This window comes from Gouania willdenowi, chromosome 7 (genome assembly GCF_900634775.1).
Source record: "Gouania willdenowi chromosome 7, fGouWil2.1, whole genome shotgun sequence".
In the NCBI taxonomy this organism is placed as follows: domain Eukaryota; kingdom Metazoa; phylum Chordata; class Actinopteri; order Blenniiformes; family Gobiesocidae; genus Gouania; species Gouania willdenowi.
The window spans coordinates 22,627,362-22,651,787 of NC_041050.1; the positions used below are offsets into that span (position 1 = coordinate 22,627,362).

At 40.3% G+C, this 24,426-nt stretch overlaps 1 protein-coding gene across 1 annotated transcript in view; it reads left to right on the forward strand.

Annotated features, from left to right (window-relative positions):
* LOC114466762 (piezo-type mechanosensitive ion channel component 2) overlaps positions 1-24,426 on the forward strand; it is a 216,453-nt gene that overhangs the window by 39,444 nt on the left and 152,583 nt on the right. Inside the window, 10 exon segments of the mRNA XM_028452478.1 lie at positions 3,316-3,414; positions 12,821-12,862; positions 13,023-13,143; positions 13,345-13,505; positions 16,034-16,300; positions 19,718-19,826; positions 19,973-20,109; positions 21,025-21,084; positions 22,995-23,143; positions 23,284-23,448. Of these exon segments, the coding sequence (XP_028308279.1) occupies positions 3,316-3,414; positions 12,821-12,862; positions 13,023-13,143; positions 13,345-13,505; positions 16,034-16,300; positions 19,718-19,826; positions 19,973-20,109; positions 21,025-21,084; positions 22,995-23,143; positions 23,284-23,448 (1,310 nt within the window).

A 24,426-nucleotide genomic window follows, 5' to 3' on the forward strand; every position in this document is an offset into this window, starting at 1 on the left:
TATGCAGCCCCAGCGTCGTCATACACAAACAGCCCAGAACCTTTCTCCTTGCACACGCTTCCAGTATACCCATAATACTGATGCACCGGCTACAACGTTGAACCTGAGAAGAAGTCTTGTGCACGTTAATTTTAGTTCAAAAAAACAAAAAAACACACCAGATGGAAAACTAAAGCCCAGTTGTGTGAAAATTCTGCAAGAAAGAGTTTGTGGATCACCAGAGTTCTTCCTCCTCCAGCCTTCCAGTGGAGCTCTCCCACCTCAATGCTAACTATGTAGCAGGCAGCAGCTAGCATGAACAGCGGTCGTTCGGACTCTACACGAGAAAGGAGTGGACAAGATGACAGGGTTCAGAACCAAAATGAATATGTCCAAGAGTGACAAATGAACAAAGTCAGTGGATAAATGACTGTAGTGGACAGTAGACCACTTTTGTGGTAGAGAATGTGGGGATACTACTAATATAAGTGATTGCTTGATGTTATTACAGTACTTTATTTTGTAATTTACAGCACTGTGATTGATGGGTGTGATTCATTTATTATACAGTGGGTACGGAAACCCTTTTAAATTTTTCACTCTTTGTTTCATTGCAGCCATTTGCTAAAATCAAAAAAGTTCATTTTATTTCTCATTAATCTACACTCAGCACCCCATCTTGACAGAAAAAAACAGAAATGTAGATTTTTTTGCAAAATTATTGAATAAAAAAAACTGAAATATCACATGGTTGTAAGTATTCAAACCCTTTGCTGTGACACTCATATTTTACTCACATGCTGTCCATTTCTTCTGATCCTCCTTGAGGTGGTTCTGCTCCTTCATTGGAGTCCAGCTATGTATAATTAAACTGACTGGACTTGATTAGGAAAGGCACACATCTGTCTATATAAGACCTTACAGCTCACAGTGCATGTCAGAGCAAATGAGAATCATGAGGTCGAAGGAACTGCCCAAGGAGCTCAGAATTGTGGCCAAGGTTACAAAATAATTTCTGCAGCACTCAAGGTTCCTAAGAGCACAGTGGCCTCCATAATCCTTAAATGGAAGAAGTTTGGGATGACCAGAACTCTTCATAGACCTGGCCGTCCAGCCAAACTGAGCAGTCGTGGGAGAAGAGCCTTGGTGAGAGAGGTAAAGAAGAACCCAAAGATCACTGTGGCTGAGCTCCAGAGATGAGGTAGGGAGATGGGAGAAAGTTCCACAAAGTCAACTATCATTGTAGCCCTTTAAAGGGGACATATCATGTTAAATCAACTTTTTTAGCCCTTAAATGCATTTTGTTGTATATTTAGAGTGTTTAGAAGTACAGAAAAGTTCAAATTAGTCTCTTCAGGTGCTCCGTTGATATCTTTATATTCTGTTTTGGTCATATTTTTCAATCTGTTTCGATTTTTCGATTCTCTATTACGTTTTTTGAACAATAACTTCACAGTATTTGCAGCGAAACTGCCAAATTAGGACATCGACTCCAGGCCCAACACTTCGAGCAATCCGCCATTTTTATTTCTCGCTTTTATTTTGTAGTCCAAGCTCAAGGATGCCGAAGTTACGAGAGGATAAGTCAAAATGTTTGGTTGTTGGATGTAGTAACTCACACGCTTCATTACACCATCTCCCAGCATCAGAACCTTTTCGAAGTGCCTGGTTGAGTTTTATTTTTTACGGAAATGTACCCACATCTGTGGGTAAGTTAACTTTTGTGCGCGAAGCACTTCAAGGATGACTGCTTCACCAGTATAAAGAAGGATTTGCCGAAAGACTTTGTCTGATTGAGGGTTCAATTCCTTCTATCTTTGGAGACGACGAACAGAGCACTTCGGTAAGCTGTAAATAACGCTAAAAAGTGTGATGATAAGATGTCCCTGTCATTGTTTTGTTAGCATTAGCAGTTGCACCGTCTTCATATGTTAGCGCTGTGTGCTCATTTTAGATCCTTGATGATATGGCCTACATGATTTAATTTAAGTCTAAACTTTTCATTAGTCATTTCATTTTGCCGTTTTTGTCTCCAAAAAGACTGTATTAAAATGCATTTTGTGACGTTAGCTTGGCGCTAGCGTCGGTGCTTGTGTTAGCTCACTTGTTAGGGTTTTGCAGGTTCATCATCTTCATTTTCATCTCGCTCTGCCGGGTCCGACTCTGGCTTGAACATGTAAGGCTGGATGGACAAGTCTTTCATTGCTGACATTTTGTAAATAACGTGTGAATAAACATTTTCTGTACCGCGAGACAATCGTATCTCTTCTATCAAACTACAAAAATGGCCAAACAGGGTGGAGTTGAACCGAGTGTCACCTCTGCAACCTGGAGAGGGGGCGGGGTATGAAGTGTCTCATTTTGATTTAAAGAGACCGCACCAAAACGAGTTGCTCTTAGAAGCACATCAGAAAAAGGGGTAGAAAAGGGGCCTGTGGAGCTATAATAATGAGGAATTCAGACCCAAGCATTGCAGTTCCGCTTTATATAGAACACAACTGTATGATTTATATGTAAAAAGGAAGGATTTAAAAGAACGATTTGTCTCCTTTAAGGCATAGTGGCCCGACCGAAGCCTCTCCTCAGTGCAAGACTTATGAAAGCCTGCATAGAGTTTGCCAAAAAACACATGGACTCCCAGACTATGAGAAATAAGATTCTCTGGTCTGATGAGACCAAGACTGAAATTTTTGGTGTTAATTCTAAGCTGTATGTGTGGAGAAAACCAGGAACTGCTCATCACATGCCCAATACAATCCCAACAGTGAAACATGGTGGTGGCAGTATCATGCTTTTGGGGTGTTTTTCAGCTGCAGGGACAGGACGACTGGTTGCAATTGAAGGAAAGATGATATCCTGGAAGAAAACCTCTTCCAGAGTGCTCAGGACCTCAGACTGGGCCGTAGATTCACCTTCCAACAAGACAATGACCCTAAGCACACAGCTAAAATAACAAAGGAGTGGCTTCAGAACAACTCTGTGACCATTCTTGACTGGCGCAGCCAGAATTCTGACATATATATATATATATATATATATATATATATATATATATATATATATATATATATACAGTATATACATATATGGGCTCAGCATCTTGTTACATTATTGACTAGCTATTACATTTTTTTAAATAATGATTCGGGTCAATGTTACATATCAGGCTCTAACAAGGCTGACCATTCCTTTCTGAGCCAGCTTGAACAAGTCTTTTTGCTAATTTGCTGACTGATGTTGGTATTTGAGTTTAGAAAAATTAAGTCAGGCAGTAAGGCAGCAAGTAAGTTACCAGCTTGCACACTGTCAGTTATTAAATGCTGTCATTCTTTTCAGATTTTTGCTGGCAGTAGAGATCCTGATAGCCCACTAGGAAGTCCAGATATTCCTCAAAGTTCCTCGAGAGTCATCTATATCTCAGGGGATCAAAATGAGGTAAATCAGCAACACAAATCTCAATAAGGTCTTTACATTAGATTTTTACAACATAACCAACTGTACAATCTTGTTTTCAATTCTTTTCAAAACAGCTTTTGTGGTAGGAGAAACAAGTTTGTTTTTGCATTACCAAAGCAAGTGTGACAGCGAACAATGTAGACACAAGAAGAATAGATTTTAAAAATAGCAATGTGGTTTTTCTCTGTCTCTCTCTCTGAGTGGGTGGTGCGAGTGTTTGTGTGTGGGAAGATGTGAAGCTCTCAGTGGAAGTGTTCTATATTTCTTTCTATACTGTGTAATTTTACATTTAGATATTAACAGATTGATTGTAAAGTTAATGGTCCGTGTTTTTTAGTTGTTTTTCATTTGTGTTGGTGTCGACCAGCACTCAGCGGTTGGCGAGGTGTGTGGAGTTTGTGTTTGGAAAGATAATGGGGTTGAGTGTGGCCTACCGGTCTAACGAGGAGGCACAGTGTAAAGGTCGTGTTTGTTGCCGTATCTTCTCAAGCACATTCATGTTCTGAGATCAGCAGTGGGACTGGAACTGCTCGGGGTCGGCGCTTGCATTCTGGGTCGCTGGGTGTTGCTGTGGGTTGCTCCGCCTATCTGGGGGCTTTGGCTTTGTTCCCTGGGGCGCACCTTTGCCAGAGATGTCGCTAGCATGGTGGGCCAGGTCGGGCCCCCTCCAGGGCTCTCTTGGGGGACCGCGGGGGCCGGTGTGCGGCGGGTGGAGGGTGGGAGGTGGATGCTATGGGGCCTTGTCCGTGCTGGGGCCTCCCCTGGAGTTGTGCTCAGTCGGTGTGTGAGCCTGTGGCTCTTGGCCTGGCAGACCTGCGTCTGGAGTGGTTGGTCTGCTGGCTGGGTGCGCGAGGGTGTCTCGGAGGTGGGTCTTTGGGTTGGGCATCTCGGGGCGCGCTTTCCTGCCGTCTGCCCGGGGACTAGCCGCAGTTTGGTTTAGCACCACGCTGCCTTGGGCGGGGTGGGGCTGATGGCCTCGGGACCGCTGTCCTCCGGTTTGTGTCGGCACGTAGGTAATCGGGGGTGGCCTCCGTAGGGGGGGGGCTCTGTTGGCGGCATTGGTGTGGGGTGGTGGTGCCTGGCTGGGGGTGCTTGGGTTTGCCTGGTTATCAGTCCGTGGCTGGTGGGGCGGCCCTGCTTAAGTGGTAGATTTGTTGTCCCAACAGCCTCTTATAAACTGCTTCAAAAGTTTCTTATTGAGTTCTCCAGCAGAGATTCCTCCCCTTGAGAATGTTGTGTTCAACATTACTTGAAGCCTTTGGAGGTAGGATGAAGGTTGTTTTGCATGGTGTTTTGCATGGTATTCAAATATTTTGCAAAAAGATCATCTCCATCTTCGACTGTGCCAAAAGCTGAATCAAGAATCTGCAAGTATGTTAATGGAGATGAATCTGGAGGTAAATGCTTTATCAAATCGACAGCAGGTGAAGAAAGACATTCCAAAAGTCTTCTTGATTTGATTACATCAGATTGCATTGTATCTTTTATGAGAAGGTCAACACTTGAGCGCCAACTCTCAAAGTTCACTTTGTTGTTTTAACGTGGACAACGCCCGAAAAAGGGTCAAAGTCTGAAAGAAGTGTTTATTTGTGCATTGATATCTTCAGTTCTCAGTATATGCTCCACTATTACCTTTTGAAGCTCGGGTGGGTTGACATCAGAAGGCTTTAAAGTAGGGCCACATGCTTTATTTGGTGTTCACTGTAAAGCACTTTCTACAGGAGGCTGGATCGATTGGGGAAATAAATCACCAGTTTGTGGGGACTCTTGCGCTTGACTGGAAAAGTCACGTGAATCAGGGACTTGAAGCGAATGTTAGTCCACAAGGTCACTTGACTCATCATTGTCATTTCAGTCAACCTCTTTACTTATAGTGGAAAGCTCCTCCCTCAGTACGTCAGCAAAGTCTCTGCCGGTCAGTTTTGCAATGTGCCTTCGTTTGGTCAGGTAAGTCTGTGTAGCAGTCTTGCTAACATCAGGGGTATAAACGTTGCTTAAAGCATCAATCAGGTAGAATTTGTCAGGCTTATCGTTAGGTGAAAATTTGTGTGGTAACAGGTTAGATAGTGCCTGTACTGATGTACCAAATGTGTACTAAACAATGGTCTGCTTGGTAACCTCACGACAAGTGGGATCTACAGGAACAAGAGTCTGAATAGAACCATACTGTTTGAGAAAATCCTAAAGTTCCTCATCAACCACAGTGTCAGTTAAATAGTGACAATAACTGAGTTAGGTATTTTTGAATTCATATTTTTGGGGTAGAGGGGGGGATTTTTATGATGATGATGATGAATGCCTTTGTTGTCATTGTACACATGTACCATGAGATTAAAACAAGCCAACTCCAGTTACAGTGCAAGAAATAAGATAAACAAATAAACAATATAACATAGGACATAAATAAATAGTACAGGAAAGGAGGTAAAGTGAACAGTATGTAGATTTTGTATTTAAAAAATGAATAAATAAATAAAAAACTACATGGCTATATACAGTGTCTGGTGTATAGCACATTGTCTATATATGCGGTTCAATGATATTACACATCAATGTTTTTTTTGTTTTGTTTTTTTTAAAAAGTGGCTGAGCAGAGTCCGTGGATATGAATATGACATCAGCGCACATGAGAATTCCGAGTGGTTATTGCTTTTGGAAAAAAGCTGTTTTTGAGTCTATTTGTTCTGGCCTTAATGCGCCTGTAGCGCTTCCCTGAGGGCAACAGGTCAAACAGGTCAAAGCCAGGGTGGCAGCAGTCTTGGTGATGGTTTTAAGTCTGTTAAGACAGCGGGAGGTGTAAATGTCCATCAGGGAGGGGAGAGGGCAGCCAATGATTTTCTGTGCTGCCTTTACAACTCTCTGGAGCCTCTCCTTGTCTGCAGCGGTGTAGCTGCCATACCATACTGTGATACAGTACGTCAGCAGGCTCTTGATGGCTGAGCGGTAGAAGATCAGCAGCAGGTTGGAATTTAGTTTGTACCTGCCGTGATGTTTTCTGACCAGGACATATCCGCGGAGATGAGGACACCAAGAAATCTGAGGGTATGGACCCACTCCACACACTCACCGTTGATGTACAGGGGGACTGGGTCTGTGCTGTGCTTCCTGAAGTCCACAATGATCTCTCTGATTTTTTTGGCGTTCAGGCTGCCAACTTCAGGACCTCCTCTCTGTAGGACGTCTCATCATCCTTAGAAATGAGTCCGACCACTGTAGTGTCGTTGGCAAACTTGACGATGAGATTGTCATTGTGGGCCGAACTACAGTCGTAGTTGTAGAGGCAGTACAGGAGGGGGCTCAGCACACAGCCCTGTGGGGAGCCGATGCTCAGCGTACGGGTGAAGGAGAGGTGGGGGCCAAGTCTCACATTCTGGGGTCGGTTGGTTAAAAAGTCATTTATCCAGGCACATGTGAAAGGGGGAAGGCCGAGAGTGTTCAGTTTAGTGATGAGTCTGTCTGTAATTATTGTGTTAAAGGCTGAACTGTAATCCACAAAGAGCATCCGAACGTAGCTCTGCCGCTGCTCCAGGTGGTTCAGTGCAGAGTGCAAAGCTACAGAAATGGCGTCCTCTGTGGATCTGTTCGCACGATATGCAAACTGGTGTAGGTCGAGGTCTGGGGGAGATAGTCCTTAATGTGCTGAAGGACCAGTCTCTCAAAGCACTTCATGATTACCGGAGTGAGGGCCACTGGGCGGTAATCGCTCAGACTGGTGGTGGCACTGGCATTATTGTGGTTGATTTTAGGCACGGCGGGATGACTGCCTGGGCCAGGGAGAGGTTGAAGATCCTGGTAAAGGTGGGGGTGAGCTGGTAGGCACATGCTCTGAGCACCTTGCCAGGTACTCCGTCTGGGCCAGCAGCTTTTTTAGGGTTCACTGTCAGAAGCACCCGCCTGACATTGTGTTCCTGTACAGTGCAGGAGCCAGATAGGGGTGGGGGCAGGGCTGGAGCAGATGAATACTGCTGAGGTGTTTCAAAGCGAGCGAAGAAGCAGTTTAACTCCTCAGCCAGTGCCATGCTCAGGTCTTCTGTGGACACATCACAGCCTCTGAGATTTGTGATGTCTTTTATTCCCCGCCACACTTCCCGTGTGTTGTTGCTGGACAGGTGGGACTCTATGCGCATCCTGTGGTCTGCCTTGGCTCTTTTTGTTCCTCTTTTCAGGTCAGCTCGAGCAACTCTGTACAGAGCTCTGTCTCCTGACCTGTAGGCAGCATCGCGGGCCCTAAGGAATGTGCGGACCTCGCTGGTCATCCAAGGTTTTTGATTTGAGAAAACCCGGATCTTTTTGTCCACAGTCACAATCCCAATGCAGAACTGGATATCGTCCAGTACCTGTTCCTGTGAATGTGTCCAAGTCCTGATGTGCAAATAAGTCCCAGTCTGTCTGTTCAAAGCAGTCCTGTAGTTTGAGGAGTGCGTTTCCAGTCCAGGTTTTAACAGTCTAAGGGGGGTGTAGGCTGGTGAGAGCAGGAGGAAAAGATGGTCAGACTGGCCAAGGTGGGGGAGGGGAACGGCTCTGTACGCATGCTTAATGTTGGTATAAACATGATCCAAAGTGTTCTTCCCCCAAGTAGAACACTTGACATGCTGGAAGAACTTTGGGACTACAGTCTTCAAGTTGGCTTTGTTAAAATCCCCTGCGATTATGTGAACACCATCTGGATGGGCTCCCTGCTGTTCATTTATGGTGCTCAGCAGGTGAGAGAGCGCTGTGTTTACATTGGCGTTGGGTGGAATACTGTATAAACACAGGCATACCCACCACAGTTAGCTCTCTCGACAGAAAAAAAGGCCGGCATCTTACAGACATGTACTCGACGTCTGGGGAACAGTGTCTTTCTATGATTGTCCCATTGTTACACCAGTTGTCATGCACATACATACAGAGCCCCCCTCCCCTGCTCTTACCCGAGTTCTTGGTCCTGTCCCAACAGAGCAGAGTCCAGCCTGCTAGCTGCAGGCTAGCATCAGGTATTCCCGGGTGAAGCCAGGTTTCCATGATAATCAGATCACAGCATTCACAAACATAGCGATTTCCAGCAAGTTGTAGTACCAAGTCATCCGTTTTTTGCACTAGGGATCTGACATTGGAGAGATACAGGCTTGGTAGAGGTGGCTTGTGTGGTTGTTTCCTTAGTCTTAGCATAACACCGGACCTGCAGCCCCGCTTCTGCTTCCTCTCCCTCCTCAATCTGCGTTGCCTCCTCGACCCGACAACAATCCACGGAGAGCCCGGCGGTCTCGCTATGTCGTCCGGATGCGTGTGGTGAAAGTCACTCAAAACAGATATCTGGTGTCGATTCCCGATATCCAAAAGCATCTGACAGCACCCTGTACTGAATGTTTGCGTTACCGATCAAGCAAAATATAAAGAAAATCGGCAGAGAAAAATAAAGACAAACAACAGAGAAAAAGCACTGGAACGGAGAGCCGTGAGCCGCTGCGACCATGCGCGCCGCCATCAGCCTGAAAGGATGTGTTTTACAATGTTTCGGCTTTAACACATATGAACCACTCCTAGCTGGCTCGCCATAAATATGTAACACCTATGCTGTGAGGCAAGGAAATAAAAGATACTGTACCAGGTCTTGGCTCTCACAGAGTGGTGACTGAATGTAACAATCAAATGAATAGCCAGCAAATTTATTTACAAAAGAGACAATGGACAAACATTAAACATATATAGGCACTTGAGTTTAGAAGACACCTTTTAAACACCCTTTTATTTAATTTAAACTATATTGTTCTTAATAAAGTTTTAAATAAAAGTAATGTTTATTTAAATCTTATTTTTTTTAATTTTTGTTCCTTTTAAGACCGGTGGATAATCTTATTATCTTTTAGGGCCTAAATGTACTTTAATTTGTTTGGTTTATTTTTTAAACCTCAAATTTTGGTTAATTCAGTTTACCCCCCAAAAAATCAATTAAAAAGTTACATTCACTTTTCAACAAAAATAACATTTGAATTCACACAAAATTAATAACCAAGAATCCTTTCCAACATTCTTTGTTTTACAAAGGGGATCCAATGAAAATAATAATCAAGATTCCTTTCCATCGTTTTTCTGTACTGTAAAGGCAGGATGCTGAAATTTGCCTCCACAGATTGTTTTAAAAAGGTTGTTTGAGTCATTTATGAACAAAAAAGAGTCATGAAGAGTGCTTCTTCTTGTTTAACTTTCAATGAGCACAAATCAGTTTTGCAACAGACGTCTCGCAAAATGTGTTGCAAAACTCAAGCAGCGCAGATTCACACGAGAAAAGTAGTTTGTGCATCTGTAGCAGCAGATTCGAAAAGTTATAACTGAAGAGTTGTGGTTGTAAACGATCATGTACGTAAGTAATTAAAAAAACATGTGAATAAATGTTTGATTACAAGTTTGCAGCTATAATATTATGTGTAAATATCAGTCTATATTTTTTCCCATGATTTGTGACATTAAATTTATTTCACGTGTGTGGATTTTTTATACACAAGCTCACATCACATTCTACAAGCTCTCACATTTTGCAACATGTCTACCTTTATACTGATCACTTCTCCGGCTGTACGTTTACAGCGCTGCTTTTACAGTTTAAATGATCAATTTACAGAGTTACTAAAGAATGAGTCCACCCAGAATGTAGGCTTATTCTAGAAGTTAACCGCTTTAATTTTGCCCCGGTAAGTTGAGGAAGTGTACTCCAGGGACACCCTCCAAAACGGAGCGCTCTCAAACAGCTGTTTTTAACGGCATTAATTCACTTTTGTCCCAGTTAATTTGCTATATGAACTAATGTAATGTTGAAGGTTGGGAACTGAAGTAACCGGGTTGGATAAACAGATCAATAAATCATCAGCAAATAAATTTACAAGATTTTAAACATTACCAAACTGTACACCGTGAATACCTGTGTGACTCTTGATTCCTATTGCAAGAGGTTCTAAAGGTATATTAAAAAGGAGAGCAGAAAAGAGGATCTCCATGCCTCACACCACGTTGCAGTTTAAAACACTGAGTTTTATCCATGTTAATGTCAATGAAGCTTTCAGCGTGAGTTTTTTTCAGTGGAGTAGGCTGCGAAGGTCTCAGGTTCTTGTTTGCAGCACCGACAGTAGTTTTACACACTCCGCTTTTCTGGAGGAGGTTCGTAGCCTGGCAAAGCCACACCCACTTCCTTACTTGTTGTAAGAAAGTGGGTCTGGTTCTGCTCACTTTCTCGACACAGAGTTTGTCGAGCCAATAAGAACCGAACACAAAAAAACGTCATATCCCCTGCGCAGAGCAGTATCAAAACAAACATGGCGGCCGACACAAAGAAAATCGTAAGTCTGTACCGTACCACACGCTGTAATTGTCTTCTGGCTCTGTTTAGGGAAAAATAACTATGCTTGTCGTGCTATTGCTATAATCCATCCTGGATTCTTAGCCTGAAATCCTTCCAGGATTCGTAGTGCTTGAACTTTTTGTTGCTATATGTTTTCAGCACTCTCGACAAAACACCACATTATTCATTCAGAGGGACAGAGCGGGAGAGAGGCGGGGCGGGGTTAAGAGGGACAGAGAGTAAGAGGAGAAAAAGGCATACTGGCAGCTCTACGGAAGAAACTGAATTATATTGATAGTGCGAATCCCGCTTGCGTCAAAGTTGGATAGGAATTAAAAGCCGGTTCTTTCTGAGAATTGGTTCCCAGTAATCCAATTGGTTCCCAGTAATCCAATTCCTAGGAATCGTTTGTTTGCTTGCCTGTCAATTCCGCTTATCGGTTCCTCTTACATAACGATAAACTCCTTCAGGTCCTGTATATTGCGTTTATGCTAGCACCAAGTGAAACTCCTTCCACCAAATAGTTGTCTGCTGTCCACCGTGAAGAATCCACCTTCTCCACCTGCAGCTGTGCTGTCCTCCGTGCTGTGTTTGTAGTGGCTGTTGCTACGCTACTCACTTCCGGGTTCTGTACACTTGCACAAAAGTTGCTTCTTGCACTGACTTTTTTTCCAAAAAAAAAAAAAAAAAAAACTTCCACAAGAAAACACACCTCGTCGCCAGTTTATGTCCTTATAACAAGTAATCAGACATGGGAGACGGACCGTAGTGATCTGGTACTGATCGTTGTTTTTAGGTTGCCCTTTCACACGTTCACACACACACAAGGCTGATGACGTCACATGTAACAAAGGGAACGGCGTCTCTGAAGGTTTATTTATAGAAATGTAAACAAAGGCTAAACTAAAGCTTTACCGTTTAAATATATAACAATAAGTGCAGCTGTACTTTTGGTTAATATGTTCTTTTTTATAGAATAATTATTTGTTTTATGTCTGAATTAGTTTTGGATCAAGTTGTTTAAGTTCAAAAGGAGCACTGTAAATATTCTCAAATGTTTGTAGCCAAAATGTGTCATTTGTAATAATAATAATAATAATAATAATGATTCAATTTTATATAGTGCTTTTGTATATATTATTATCCAGTGAAAACAATCTATACCTGGTGGATTAAAAGAGAGCTGATATCCCTGCAGGAAATTAAAAAGACAAAGATAATATTATAAAGAGTTAAAGCAAACAAATCCATTTGTATTATTAAATTCCCTCACCCAATGAGAATCAATAAGAGAATTGGTAAGGAATCGAATCAATAAGCAGTGTTGATAATGGAATTGTAATCGCTAAGTTCTTATCAATTCCCATCAATTGTCATTGGATATATATATCTATGCTCTAGCCAGCGGAGTTTCCTGTTTTTGCCTCCAGCCACGTCACGAGTGACGCGGGCCATTAAGGGGTCTATATGGGAGGGCGGTGCCCCAGCGCCCCCTATGGGCTGGCCGCCACTGGTTCCAGATTAACGTCACTTTTTAGGACACATTATTTTAGTGAATCTTTTCAAAGAGCACTTCACAGAACAAAAGTTTAATTTTGGTTTTTCTTATCGGAAGAAAAAGGAAAAAAAGGGAGGTTGTTGAATTTAGTTTTTGGGCAAGCAAAGATGGCAATTTACCTAGGGGGGAAAGATTAAGGGAAGAGAAAGATGTGATGTCCTACTGCTGTTCAAGAGTCTGGTGAGAGTTCATACACTTGTTCAACAAAGGAACCACTCTAAAATGAAGGACTTGGATACTTTTAAAAATGTCTGGGATTATGGCATTCAACTCTTTTCTTTCAGAGAGTCAAAAATCCTATTTGCAGATGTGTTGCTCTAATTTAGTTTGTTGTTTTTTTATCTTGTAATTATTATTTCATTTAATTTTATTATTATTTATTATTATATTTGATCTTACATTGGGTTCTTCACAAATTATGTTGATTGTATAACATTATGTCTGTGTATAATAAAATGTTGAAAAATTCAAAAAATCCTCTCTCTCTCTCTCTCTCTCTCTCTCTCTCTCAGCTTTTGAGCAGCACAGACGATGAAACCTACCTGCCTGACGAGGTTGGAACAATTTATCTGTCTCATTGTAAACTTTAAATGGTGTCTGGGCAGCTAGTGGTTTGTCTGCACTGGTTTGGAACAAAGCAGGATATACACTAAGTTTGTCTGCACGTACATGCTTGTGTAAACCCCACACTCTAATGTTTTTTTTTTTTTTCAGCCAATGATTTTGATGACTGCAACATCTTGGCAAGACAGTGACAATCTTGGAAGTCTATTAGGAGGGGCAGGTTACACAAACTGTTATTCGCCACCACATTATGAGAGCAAAGACTCACTATCACATGGTAACTCTACACAAAACCCCACATTCATGCTTCTATTAAACAGCCGTGTGTTTCCCTAAATCTCCAGTGATATTGTGTCCAATTAACTGCTTAGCAGTTGTTAAGCTGTTTGTGTTGTGCCTTTGCTTATGTAAAATAAGTTTTTGACCATTATGCCTTGTGACATTCTATATTGCTTTCACTGTTTCCTCTTTATGTTGGAAACAGAAAGTGAAGAGGACATGAGGGAAAAAAGTGACAAACTTCCAAAAAGTCCAGCAGAGTCTTCACCTCCTCCTTCAGGTCCAAGTGGTTTGGTTATCTTTGGGCAACTGGTGCAAAAACACAGCTACGTCAGCGCTCTCATCATTATGATGGTATGACACAATTATCAATGTTCATTATAGGGTTTTGCCTCCTTACGGTCATAATGTTTTTGGTTTTTTTTGTATTATTATTATTATTGTTATTATTTATATTATGAATAAACATATCTAAAGTAGATAAAGTAGGTACAAACAATGTAAAAAAGAAAGAAATGTGCAACATTTCAAAAATGGTACTGTAGTTAAAACTAATAAATAACACTAATATTTTCTGAAAAATAGTACGTTTTAAGGGTGATTACAGCCCAAATATCCTGCCAACTTTGGATGCTTAAAAAACAAGTTCAAATCTACTCACTCAGCTTTTAATTGCTTGACAATGGTGTTTGGAGTTCATGACAATAGACCCATTTCTAAATTGGATTTGTCAAATTATGGATCTGTCAATATTTAAAAAAAGAAGAAGTAGAAACACAAGACTTTTCTGCAGATCTTTACACGTAGACAGGTTCTGGAAAAGGTATGGAGCACCAGCAAATGTAAATGGTAAATAAATGGTAAATGGACTTGATTTTATATAGCGCTTTATCACCACACTGAAGCAGTCTCAAAGCGCTTTACATATCAGCGCATTCACCCATTCACTCTCACATTCACACACCAGTGGGACAGGACTGCCATGTAAGGCGCTAGTCGACCACTGGGAGCAACTTAGGGTTCAGTGTCTTGCCCAAGGACACTTCGACACATAGTCAGGTACTGGGATCGAACCCCCAACCTCTCGATCAGAAGACGACTCACTACCACCTGATCCACGGTGGCATTTAATTTCATGGTAACCTAAACTACTACAGTGGCCGTCGGAAATATGTATTCATATAGTGGGAGCTTAAGTAGAGCTGTCAATTATGACCAAATGAGTATGTGTTTGAAGATTGGATGTACAAAGAGGTGTACATACTCTGTACTCTGTAGTGTTATAAAATGCTATATTTGCTGGTGCAAAATAAAATAACGTGTGCAATTTCCCTGGTTTAATTCTATGGGACATGCGCATGATAAATGTGTTTGTTTTTTTTAACTCATTTTTATATTTTTTTTAGTTTTGTGTATTTTTCTGTAATGTATGTTTTATGGAATCATGTGTATTTTTGTATCTTTCAGTTGTGTTTTTGTATAGTTATTGTTTTTTGTTGCCATTCTAGTGTGATTCTGGAGTCATTTTGTGTCTTTTTTTAGTGTTGTTTTGTGCATTTCTGTATTGCATGTTTTTTCGGGGTCATTTTGTGTGTTTTTGGAGCCTTTTGGTATATTTTGTTCATTTCTGTTGTTGTTTTGTGGAATTTTTGTATAAATATTTTTTTTGTTTTATTTTACTCATTTAGTATATTTTTATTATTAATACCGTATGTGTGCATGTGTGTGTGTGTGTGTGTGTGTGTGTGTGTGTCTCATTCCTGGTTGCCATGTGGGACTCTCTCTATCTCCTCGGTTAGTTCCCTAACACACACGCACGCGCATCAGCTGCACCGAGCACGAGAAAAAATGGACCCGGAAGTTCCATGAAAAATAAACGTTTTGCAACACCAAATAAGTCGCAACTCTCTCTCTAAACTTTTCTGTTTGCGTTCAGCATGTACATCCAGACACTCACACACCCACTTGCATCAGCCGTGTGTGTATGTGTGTGTGTTTACATTGAAGCTGCTAGCATCTTTTCTTAACACATAGAATAATATAAGAAGAAACACTTACCCTTGCGCAGACCAAAAGATAATAAATGTGGAGCTGTGTTGTGGACCCATCCACTCACAAAAAAGTTACATTCTTCTGTCTGAAGAACCAGATAGTTCGACTATTGACCGTCAGCACAGCCGCCGCCCACAGTGATGGAGACGGAGGAGGACGTGGAGTCCGTGACCCGTGATTTTAAAAGAAGTTTGGGATCACGGGAATAATCTTAAATAACCATGAAATATTAATTTAAATAACTTTTAGCAGGAGAAAAAAGTTTTTAATATTGACCTTTTTTTTAAACCCAAACAAACTGCGACACAGTGACGTCATGACCTGTGACCCGGAACCGGAAGTTGCGCGCTCAATACCGCGCTCATTTTGTAAGAGTGCCGTAATCTTAAAATGGACGTTTTGAATATTTTGCATCACCAAATTACTCCAAAATAACGGATGCACACACTTGTGGTATTTGGAAGCTGATGACTAAGTTTCAGGTCGAACTCAGACCGCGTCAGGGAGATATTCGCTCCACGCACGCACGCACGCACGCACGCACACGCACACGCACACGCGCACACACACACACACACATACACACACACACACACACACACACACACACACACACACACAGAGACCTTCTTTGCTTCATAGATAGATGATCAGGTTAAATCTTCACAGGTAAATTGCTGCAGGTTTAACCATACGGGTGCTGTTAGCTGTGGGTTCATGAATGAAGAAAGTACATACAGTACTGTAGATCTGGCAGATGATAAATAACATTTAATCACTTTTATATACATACTAATATCTAAGGGTCTAAAAGAAAAACCCTTAATTAGGTCTGGAGTATCACCTACAACAGCTGGCTGACCTTCGTTCTGCTGGTCTGGTCCTGTATCATCTGGATGATGAGAGATCGGCGACGGTACGCCATGATGTCCGCCCCATTTGTTGCCATCTATGGCACTGTGCTTCTGGTTCTGGGCTTCCTGAGCGGGCTGCGGCTAAGCAGGACGGAGCTGTACCCAGGCCTGCCACCAGCTGTTATTGTGGACTTTGACCTGAACAGATACCATCCAGCACCCTGCATCCACCTGGGAGTTAAGGTGAGGCAGAACAACAGGAAAAGTGATGGAAAGGGTTTTTGATCTGCTGCTGGTGGACATAAATGCAGCCTAAAAGAAACAATCCAGTAATTGAATTAATTAGTAATAAAGAAACAAACCAATTTGTTGTATTGTATACTGTTAATAACAACAATACCAATTCAAACAAATCCTTGGAAGTGGCCACAATGGTATTGCCTTTTAATGATTAATTTTGTAAGATGAAGAGGCAGGCCTATTAAACCTCTTGTGGGATTTAAAAAATCCTTTAATGATTTAAAATATTTGAATCCTACAAACCAAAAAGCACAGTTTGAATACTGCAAAGTTGAGTCAAATTACTGGTTCATCTGAATTCTTTACTTTAAACCTAGCAAGCACAATTATCTGTTTTTGCTGGCATTTGTATATAGGAAATTGGTTATTTTTCAAAAAGGTAAAATTACATTATTGAAAAATAATGATGTTTAACAGTAAAATAAAAAATAAAAAAAATATTGGCCCCATAAATGAAACCAAAACGGTTTTAGACTTCGTCAAGTTTTCAACTAGACAAAACAGGTAATGACCTGTTGTGTCCAGTTCAGCAGTTCAGATACAGATTAAATTGATCAAATATTAAAGAGATTTCAAAAATTACAAAATTAACTACTGAGGCTAGCTGCACCAATGGTTTTCTCAAATGCAGGCAGACAGGGAGAGAACATGCAAACACTTCACAGAACGAGCCCCGGGGCTTCATGTGCACAAGGTGCGTATGCACAAAAATGTGTGTATTGCCTTTTTCATGGCAAAATCCGGATGATTCAAACTGCAATGTGCATTGAAATGAGCTGTGCATCATGGCCAAGTAACCTTTCTACAGTTACTGATGCTTTCGGCGATACCCAGTGGTGATAATGGGAAACTGCCAAAGCTGTGCTTGTCTGTGTGTGTTTACAATAGATGCGGAAAGGGCTGTATGGTACTAAACCCCCTCTGCCTTCTTGCTGTGGCACAGAAGGGCTAACCATTACTCTATCTTGCTGTCTTGCTTGCTGTTTTAAAGTTAATTTGTTTCGTAAACATCAAGGGAAACCAACAGATGAAAGGTCTGTTGAAGAAACCTCGCTCATTGGTAGTATACGTTCTTGAACTCAAACTTTCTTCATCCTGCATCCTTGTCATTAGTTGATCACAAAGATGCATTTATACTCAGCAAGTTAATGTACTGTATTCACTAAATAGTGTGAAAAGTAACATTAGGGAAAAAGCATACCAGTTTGTATGTAATGTTCTGTTCAAGTGATACATACTGCCAAAGGTGGGTGAAGGTAAAGGTACTATCCCAAGTAAAAGTAGAAGTAGTCACACTTACTTGAGTAAGAGTGAAAAAGTACTCAGTGACAAAGTACTCAAGTACTGAGTAACATCTTATTTATTCAAAGAACCTCAAAATCACATCTATTTTTAGAACTTATACATTCAAAAGCTTTGTAAGGAAAACGTGATACATAAAAGCAATTTCACCTTCTCGTCACCCCTCTCTATACCACCCCATCCCCTCTTCAAGTCTTCCCCTCCTCTTGATGCTGAACCTAATTTTTTTCTATTTACTTTGTATCAGTATTAATTGTGTATAGATAAATGTACTGGAAAAAACCCCAAATAACTCTAAATAAACTCTAAAACTTAAGAGTGACGTAAGGTCAGGCTTTCCAGGGTGACCTGCATTTTTTGAGGCACTTTGTGATGTGTCGGTTAATTTTTTACAAGAGTTTACTCTCAAGGTTTTTCCCAAGCAGCTTGCTTCTTTTGGCCCTGAAAAGGATAACAGCAACTTACTGGGACATGTTTCCGTAGATTAGAAGTGGAGTTCTTGTATGCAGAAATGTCGACCTGTTTTGGCTGGCAAAGGCAGCCACGCATAACATAGCTGTTGTTCTTGCACGCCGTGAAAGAAAATATAAACTCTATATGAGGCCAGGGTTGGACGGTCTCCTCTGAACTTGTCGATGGCTGCTCATTGTCCGCCATGGCCACATTATAAAGATACGCTGAATGTTTTGCCACGGGCGGAATTCTCGTGTTTGATTGTCAACACTTGATTGGTTGTTTTCTGTTGTATAGGATGATGCAAGCGAGCCATAGACCAATGACTCAGATGCTATGGGATACTGCCAATGAAACAGCTTCTCTGAGAGCAGGATATAAACATTTCTTCGAAAAAAATATAAACTGACAATAAAAGTAATTAAATCACTGCTCTCGTTTGTAAAGGAGTAAAAGTAGAAAAAATAAATGACAAATTCACTCAAGTAAAAGTAGAAGTATGCCTCAATAAATTTACACTTGTGAGTAAATTTTTTTCCAAAAGTTACTCAATTACATGTAATGGAGTAAATGTAACTTGTTACTACCCACTTTTGCATACAGGTACATCTAAAAAAAATGAGAATGTCATGAAAAACTTCAATATTTTGGTCACTCATTTCAGAAATTCAAACCATGTGATGACACATAAAGTGAAATATTTAAAACCTTTATTTCTTGAAATTTTGATGATTACGGCTAACAGATAATGAAAACATTTAGTGTCTTGGAAAATTTGAATATTTGAAAAAGATCAATAAAAAACGCATATTTAAAACAAAAATGTAAGGCTTCTGAAAAGTATTTTCGTTTCTATGCACTCAATACTTGGCATCCTTTTGCATGAATTACTGCATGGAGGCGATCAACCTGTGGCACTGCTCAGGTGTAATGGAAACCCTGGTTGCTTTGATAGAAGCCTTCAGGTCATCTGCATTGTTGGGCCTCGTGTCTCTCACCTTCCTCTTGACCACACACAGTAGACCGAGAGCAGCAGATGACATGGCAGCCCAAATCATCACACACTGAGAATATATAACATGTGGCAAAGAGAATCGATGGGGTCTTGTCAAGAGGAAGGTGAGAGACACCACACCCAACAATGAAGATGACCTGAAGGCTGCTATCAAAGCAACCTGGGTTTCCATTACCTGAGCAGTGCAACATGTTGATCGCCTCCACGCCATTCCGCATTGATTGCAGTAATTCAGGCAAAAGGAGGCCCAGCCAAGTATTGAATGCATAGAAATGAACATACTTTTGAGAAACATTACTTTTTTGTTTAAAATATCCTTGTTTTATTGATTTAATGAATTGAATATGACACTGAATTTTTGGTTTTCATAAGCTGTAAGCAATAATCATCGAAATTTCAAGACATAAAGGCTTGAAATATTTCACTATGTGTCATGAGCCTATATCTTACAGTATATGGGTTTGACTTTCTGAAATAAGTGCCCAAAAATATAACTTTTTCATGATATTAACATTTTTTGACTGTACCTGTACAGTATTTCTGGCCGAAAGTAAACTGGTTTGCCTTGTGGTATCCTGTGTATACGGCAGGTCTTCTACAGCTTCAGCTTCTGGCTGATGTTTCGTCAACAGCTGAGAGAGAGACGAGAGGAATTGAACATGAAGGCAGAGTCACTGGATAAAGTCAAAGATGTGTCTTGTAATTTTCCTTTAAACTTGTCCTTAGAAACAGAAATAAATGTTAATTTAGTCATTGATAATTATATATACTATTGTTTATGCTATTCTCTCTCGCTCTCTCTCTCTCTCTCTCACTCTCTCGCTCAACACTTTTTTAATCCTTAGACACCTCATTGCCAGCTGAGGAAAGTATGCCACCACATCTGGTGGCAATGCTGATCTCAGAAGTTAAAAGCATACTAGTAAAATACTGGATCCTGTTCTGCTGTTCTATGTTTTTTGTCATCAGCTTCTCTGGAAAGGTATGTAAGGACATAATTAAATGTACCAGCCCATACCTGTCAAGTATCCTGTTTTAACCGTGAAACTCCCGTATTTTACCCCTTCTTTCCCGCCATCTTCCCAAATTAATATTTTCCCATAAATATACCATATTTTAATGTAATATTAATTAAAAGATGCCTTACTAAACTGAACGCCGTCACGAGATTAGTGCCAACAGTGGCAACAAAACCGGAAACAACTCAGAAAAGAGATGGATGAATGAAGACATTCCGGTGAAAAAAACAAAAAACTTGTGTGAATACGTTGTGAATATGTGTGAAATGTGACAGAGTTTATCTTCCTAAAGACCAGCAGGATGTGACACAGTTACACGTTCTGTTAGATTAGTAACTGAAATTTTTGGGAAGTCACCATGAAAAATCAGCCAGTCACAAGCTCCACAAATATACACTCCTTTCAAAAAGTTTTAAAAGATGTAAAATCTGCAACAAATGTGTCTAATAAGTCATTAGTGAATACCAGAGAACCACATGAGTGAGCATGAGAAATTAAAAGAAAATATGTAATGAAATAAAATGTTAATGTCTAACTTAAAGACAAGCAATGTGAAATTAACAGTAAATATGCAATGTGTTTACACAATTATCACACAATTATATTTAGTAAGTGGTTGACAAGTGGGTATTTTAGATTTCTTGTACACCTATCTTAAAATATAAGGGATACTGGAGCTTGGTCGGGTGGGTGGGACGGCTCATAGTGGGCGCCAGAAACTTTCCCTTATTTTCAAATCCAAAACTTGACAGGTATGTTCCAGCCCATTGAAAAGTTCAAAGCAAAAGCACAGAATATGTAAAAAAAAAAATCGTGTTGCATGTATTTTGCTTCATATTTGACAATTTAATTTACTGTGTTGGGTGTCATTCATTCAGGTGGTCGTCTACAAAATCCTCTACATTGTCCTCTTCCTCCTGTGTGTTGTCCTGTACCAGGTTAGTCCTATTTCCGATCTAGCCTTTATTGTTTACCTGTGGTGAAGTTTTTCTTCTCTAGCCCAGCAGCAACAGAGCACTGCATCTATAACATTGGCCACTAGTATACACCATTTTTAGTGGACTCTCATCAGATACAGCATTGAGAGGTAATGTGAATAACTGGGATAACTGATGAATACCTTTAGTTTGACATTTAAATTTGTATTCTTTGTCTGCAAATGCTATCAAATATTAACACTATGTGTAGTGCATCTTTTTTGCTATGCATGTTTTATTCTTGCAAAAAAAAACCCAAAATCAAATAGTCATTTTGTTGTTTAGTTGTGACAATCACCAACCCATCCCCAAGGAAGGGTAAGCTAAACTTTAATAGAGGGAGCGTGTAGTGTTACACCTCAGTGAGTGAAGGAGAACAAAGGAGAGGATTCTAGGGTGGGACATTAAAATGAATTGGCTCTAAAGCAATTTTGTTTGCGCTGAAAGTATAATGAGGGGGACTGTTAAAGTTGAAGGCTTGACAACAATAAAAATGTGCGAAAATAACATTTCATATCACAGTTTGATGGAGGACAAAAATGTGATAGCTAGTCAGTACATCGCCACCTTTATTTTTAATCAAGATTAAACTAAATTCAAAATGATTTTAGCCACCTAAAATTGCTTTGACTTGGGCAATTTTGTCATGGCTTAACTTTCCACACAAATATTTTTTTCTGTTTGACATCATGTCCTTAACTTTTTTATTATTTGATAAAAATGTCATGTAATTTAATCATAGTTTTATCATTCTTCCCGTGTCTGCATTTAGAATTTGTCTAGTTGTACTCTTGTGGAAAAAATACAGTTGTCTAAAACTAACTGATAAAATTAACATTGTTCCAGAAAAGATAAAGCAATGAACAAGTGACAGGATTATTATTTGCAAGTGACAGGAGGAATGCTTGCAAGGCCTATCAAACTGAAGTGGTTATGAATAACAAAATGTGGCAAAATATAAACGATGTAAAACAAATTGAGTTTTTGAAGCAACCCAGGAGAATATCCATAATATTAAACTGGAGGAGAAAAATGTTTCATCGGTATGTGTTTCTGACATTTTTTCAGATCAGGACACAAACCATAAAACACACAATAAATGACCCCTTAAAGCTACATATCCTACCAGCAAACAACTTTAGCAGCTCATTACTTCCACTCTACAACAGGAGGTTCACCCGTATCAGTCTGTGTGAAGAGGCTGAATGAAGCATTGTCAACCCCAAAGTCTCATATATAGTCCCCATTAATCTCATTGGACCATTTTAGGGCCACAAGAGTACCAAACCATACAAAACACTACAATACATTTAAAAGTTAATTTCATGGACCATAAGGGGGCGCTCAGTGACTACTGCTTACCTGCGGACTATGCTTTCAGAAAGCCTGGTAAAGGCACATTAGGATGAAAAATATCACTGTGCTGATGTAAGAAATGTGAATTTCCCCTTTAATGGTGCATGTTCCGTATTCCAAAATACATCTAGATTTTTCATAGACTCACCAAGCTGTTGTACATTCATAAAACTGACTTCCTGTCTGTTCACTTATTTTGTCCAAGTATTGATTGTGAATGAAAAGGCTCCGACTTTGTTTTAGCTGCTTTTTCTCTGTTTTCTATCATGTTTCTGCTGACCTGCTGACTGTGGGCACTAAGTTACAAGAGTACCTAATGGTTGCAGAAATGATGTATGATAACACAGGACACACTCATCTAGTGTTAAAAACACTGTAGAAAAGTGAAGGCAGTATTATAATTTATGGATGTTGAACTTGTCAGAAGATTTTTATGTGCACATTAATGTTTATCAAAAACTAAAACATTTGTAAAGAAAAGTTTTCACTCTTACCTCCACCCCCACTCCCCTCAGGTTCGTTATGATGTGTGGCGTCGCATTCTAAAGACATTCTGGGCAGTGGTAGTTGGATACTCCATGGTGGTGTTGATAGCCATCTACATGTACCAATTCAGGAGTGTGTCAGGGCTGTTCAGACAGATCATGGGAATGTCGGAGAATGGGTGAGATTTTGTGTTTTCATATAGTTCACATAATGAAATTTCTTCCTCATCTATATTTATATATAGCAGCAAATACAACACCACGTAATCTCATAGCACTCATCACAAAATGACTAATGCCATGTCCCTTGACCTCATAGCCTTCGTGACCTTGGTTTGGAGCGCTATGACACAGTGGAGCTATTTGCAAGTATTCTACTTCCGGCTGTGTTCTTGTTGGCCTGCATCCTTCAGTTGCACTACTTTAACTTGGACTTCCTGACTCTCACTGACCTGGACAATGTTCCTGTCCGTGAAACTTCTAGGTGAGAAGGGACTATGACCTACATAGAGACAGGAAAATTACTAATAATATACTAACTGACCAAAATATAATAAAATAGTAAAAACCAAGCCATTATTCTTATTGGGGTCCAAGCCCGCGGGGCCAGGGAACCGCATATGTAAGCATACGCGGTTCCTAGGACCAGCGGTGCTAGGAACCCTATTGTAATCGTAAGGATTTTTAATAAAGGAAAACCTACTTTTTCAAATTCCTCCTAGGGATTTTTTTCCAACCAGCGTGACACTTGGCACGTAGAGTCTTCAGTTGGACCTGATCTAAAATTCTGCAAATAATTTTATCCGAGCAAAATATGCGCAACTTGTTCACGAGTAAAGTTTTCTAGCTAGCTATAAAATGCAAACTGGTGCATATCTCGGTCAAAATAAATGCTAACAACACCAAATCTGAGATCCTTGGTTTGCATGTGACTGTGGGGGTATGTGAACATACGCGGAACCCTATTGTATTTGTTAGGATTATTATTATAGTAACATTTAATTTTTCTCTCGGTGATGTAGTGGTGATGCAGAATAAACCGTGCAAGGGAGGGTGATGCCCTTTGCAAATCTAAGATCCTTGGTTGGCATGGGACTGTGGGGGTATGAGGTAAATTTGAATAATTAAGGTCACTAGGGGGCACTGAAAATATGGAACATTCATATTTCTTAAAAGGCAAGACTGATTTTTACCAAACTTAGTGGGTATGACCTTGGGTTGCTCCTGAGGCCATATCTTGAAGTGAATCGCGATTGGTGAAAATGGGCATAGCTTATTACAACAAATTATAAACAAACTTTTATTTAAGCTGAATTATTATGTTGAGGGCTGTGAAATTTACAGGATATATATAGAAGAGCACACAAACCACCCATACCTAAACTTGAGCCACTAGGTGGCACTATAATTGGTGTAAATGCGTTTTGGCCTGTAACTTTCAAATTTTAAATCACATCTTCCA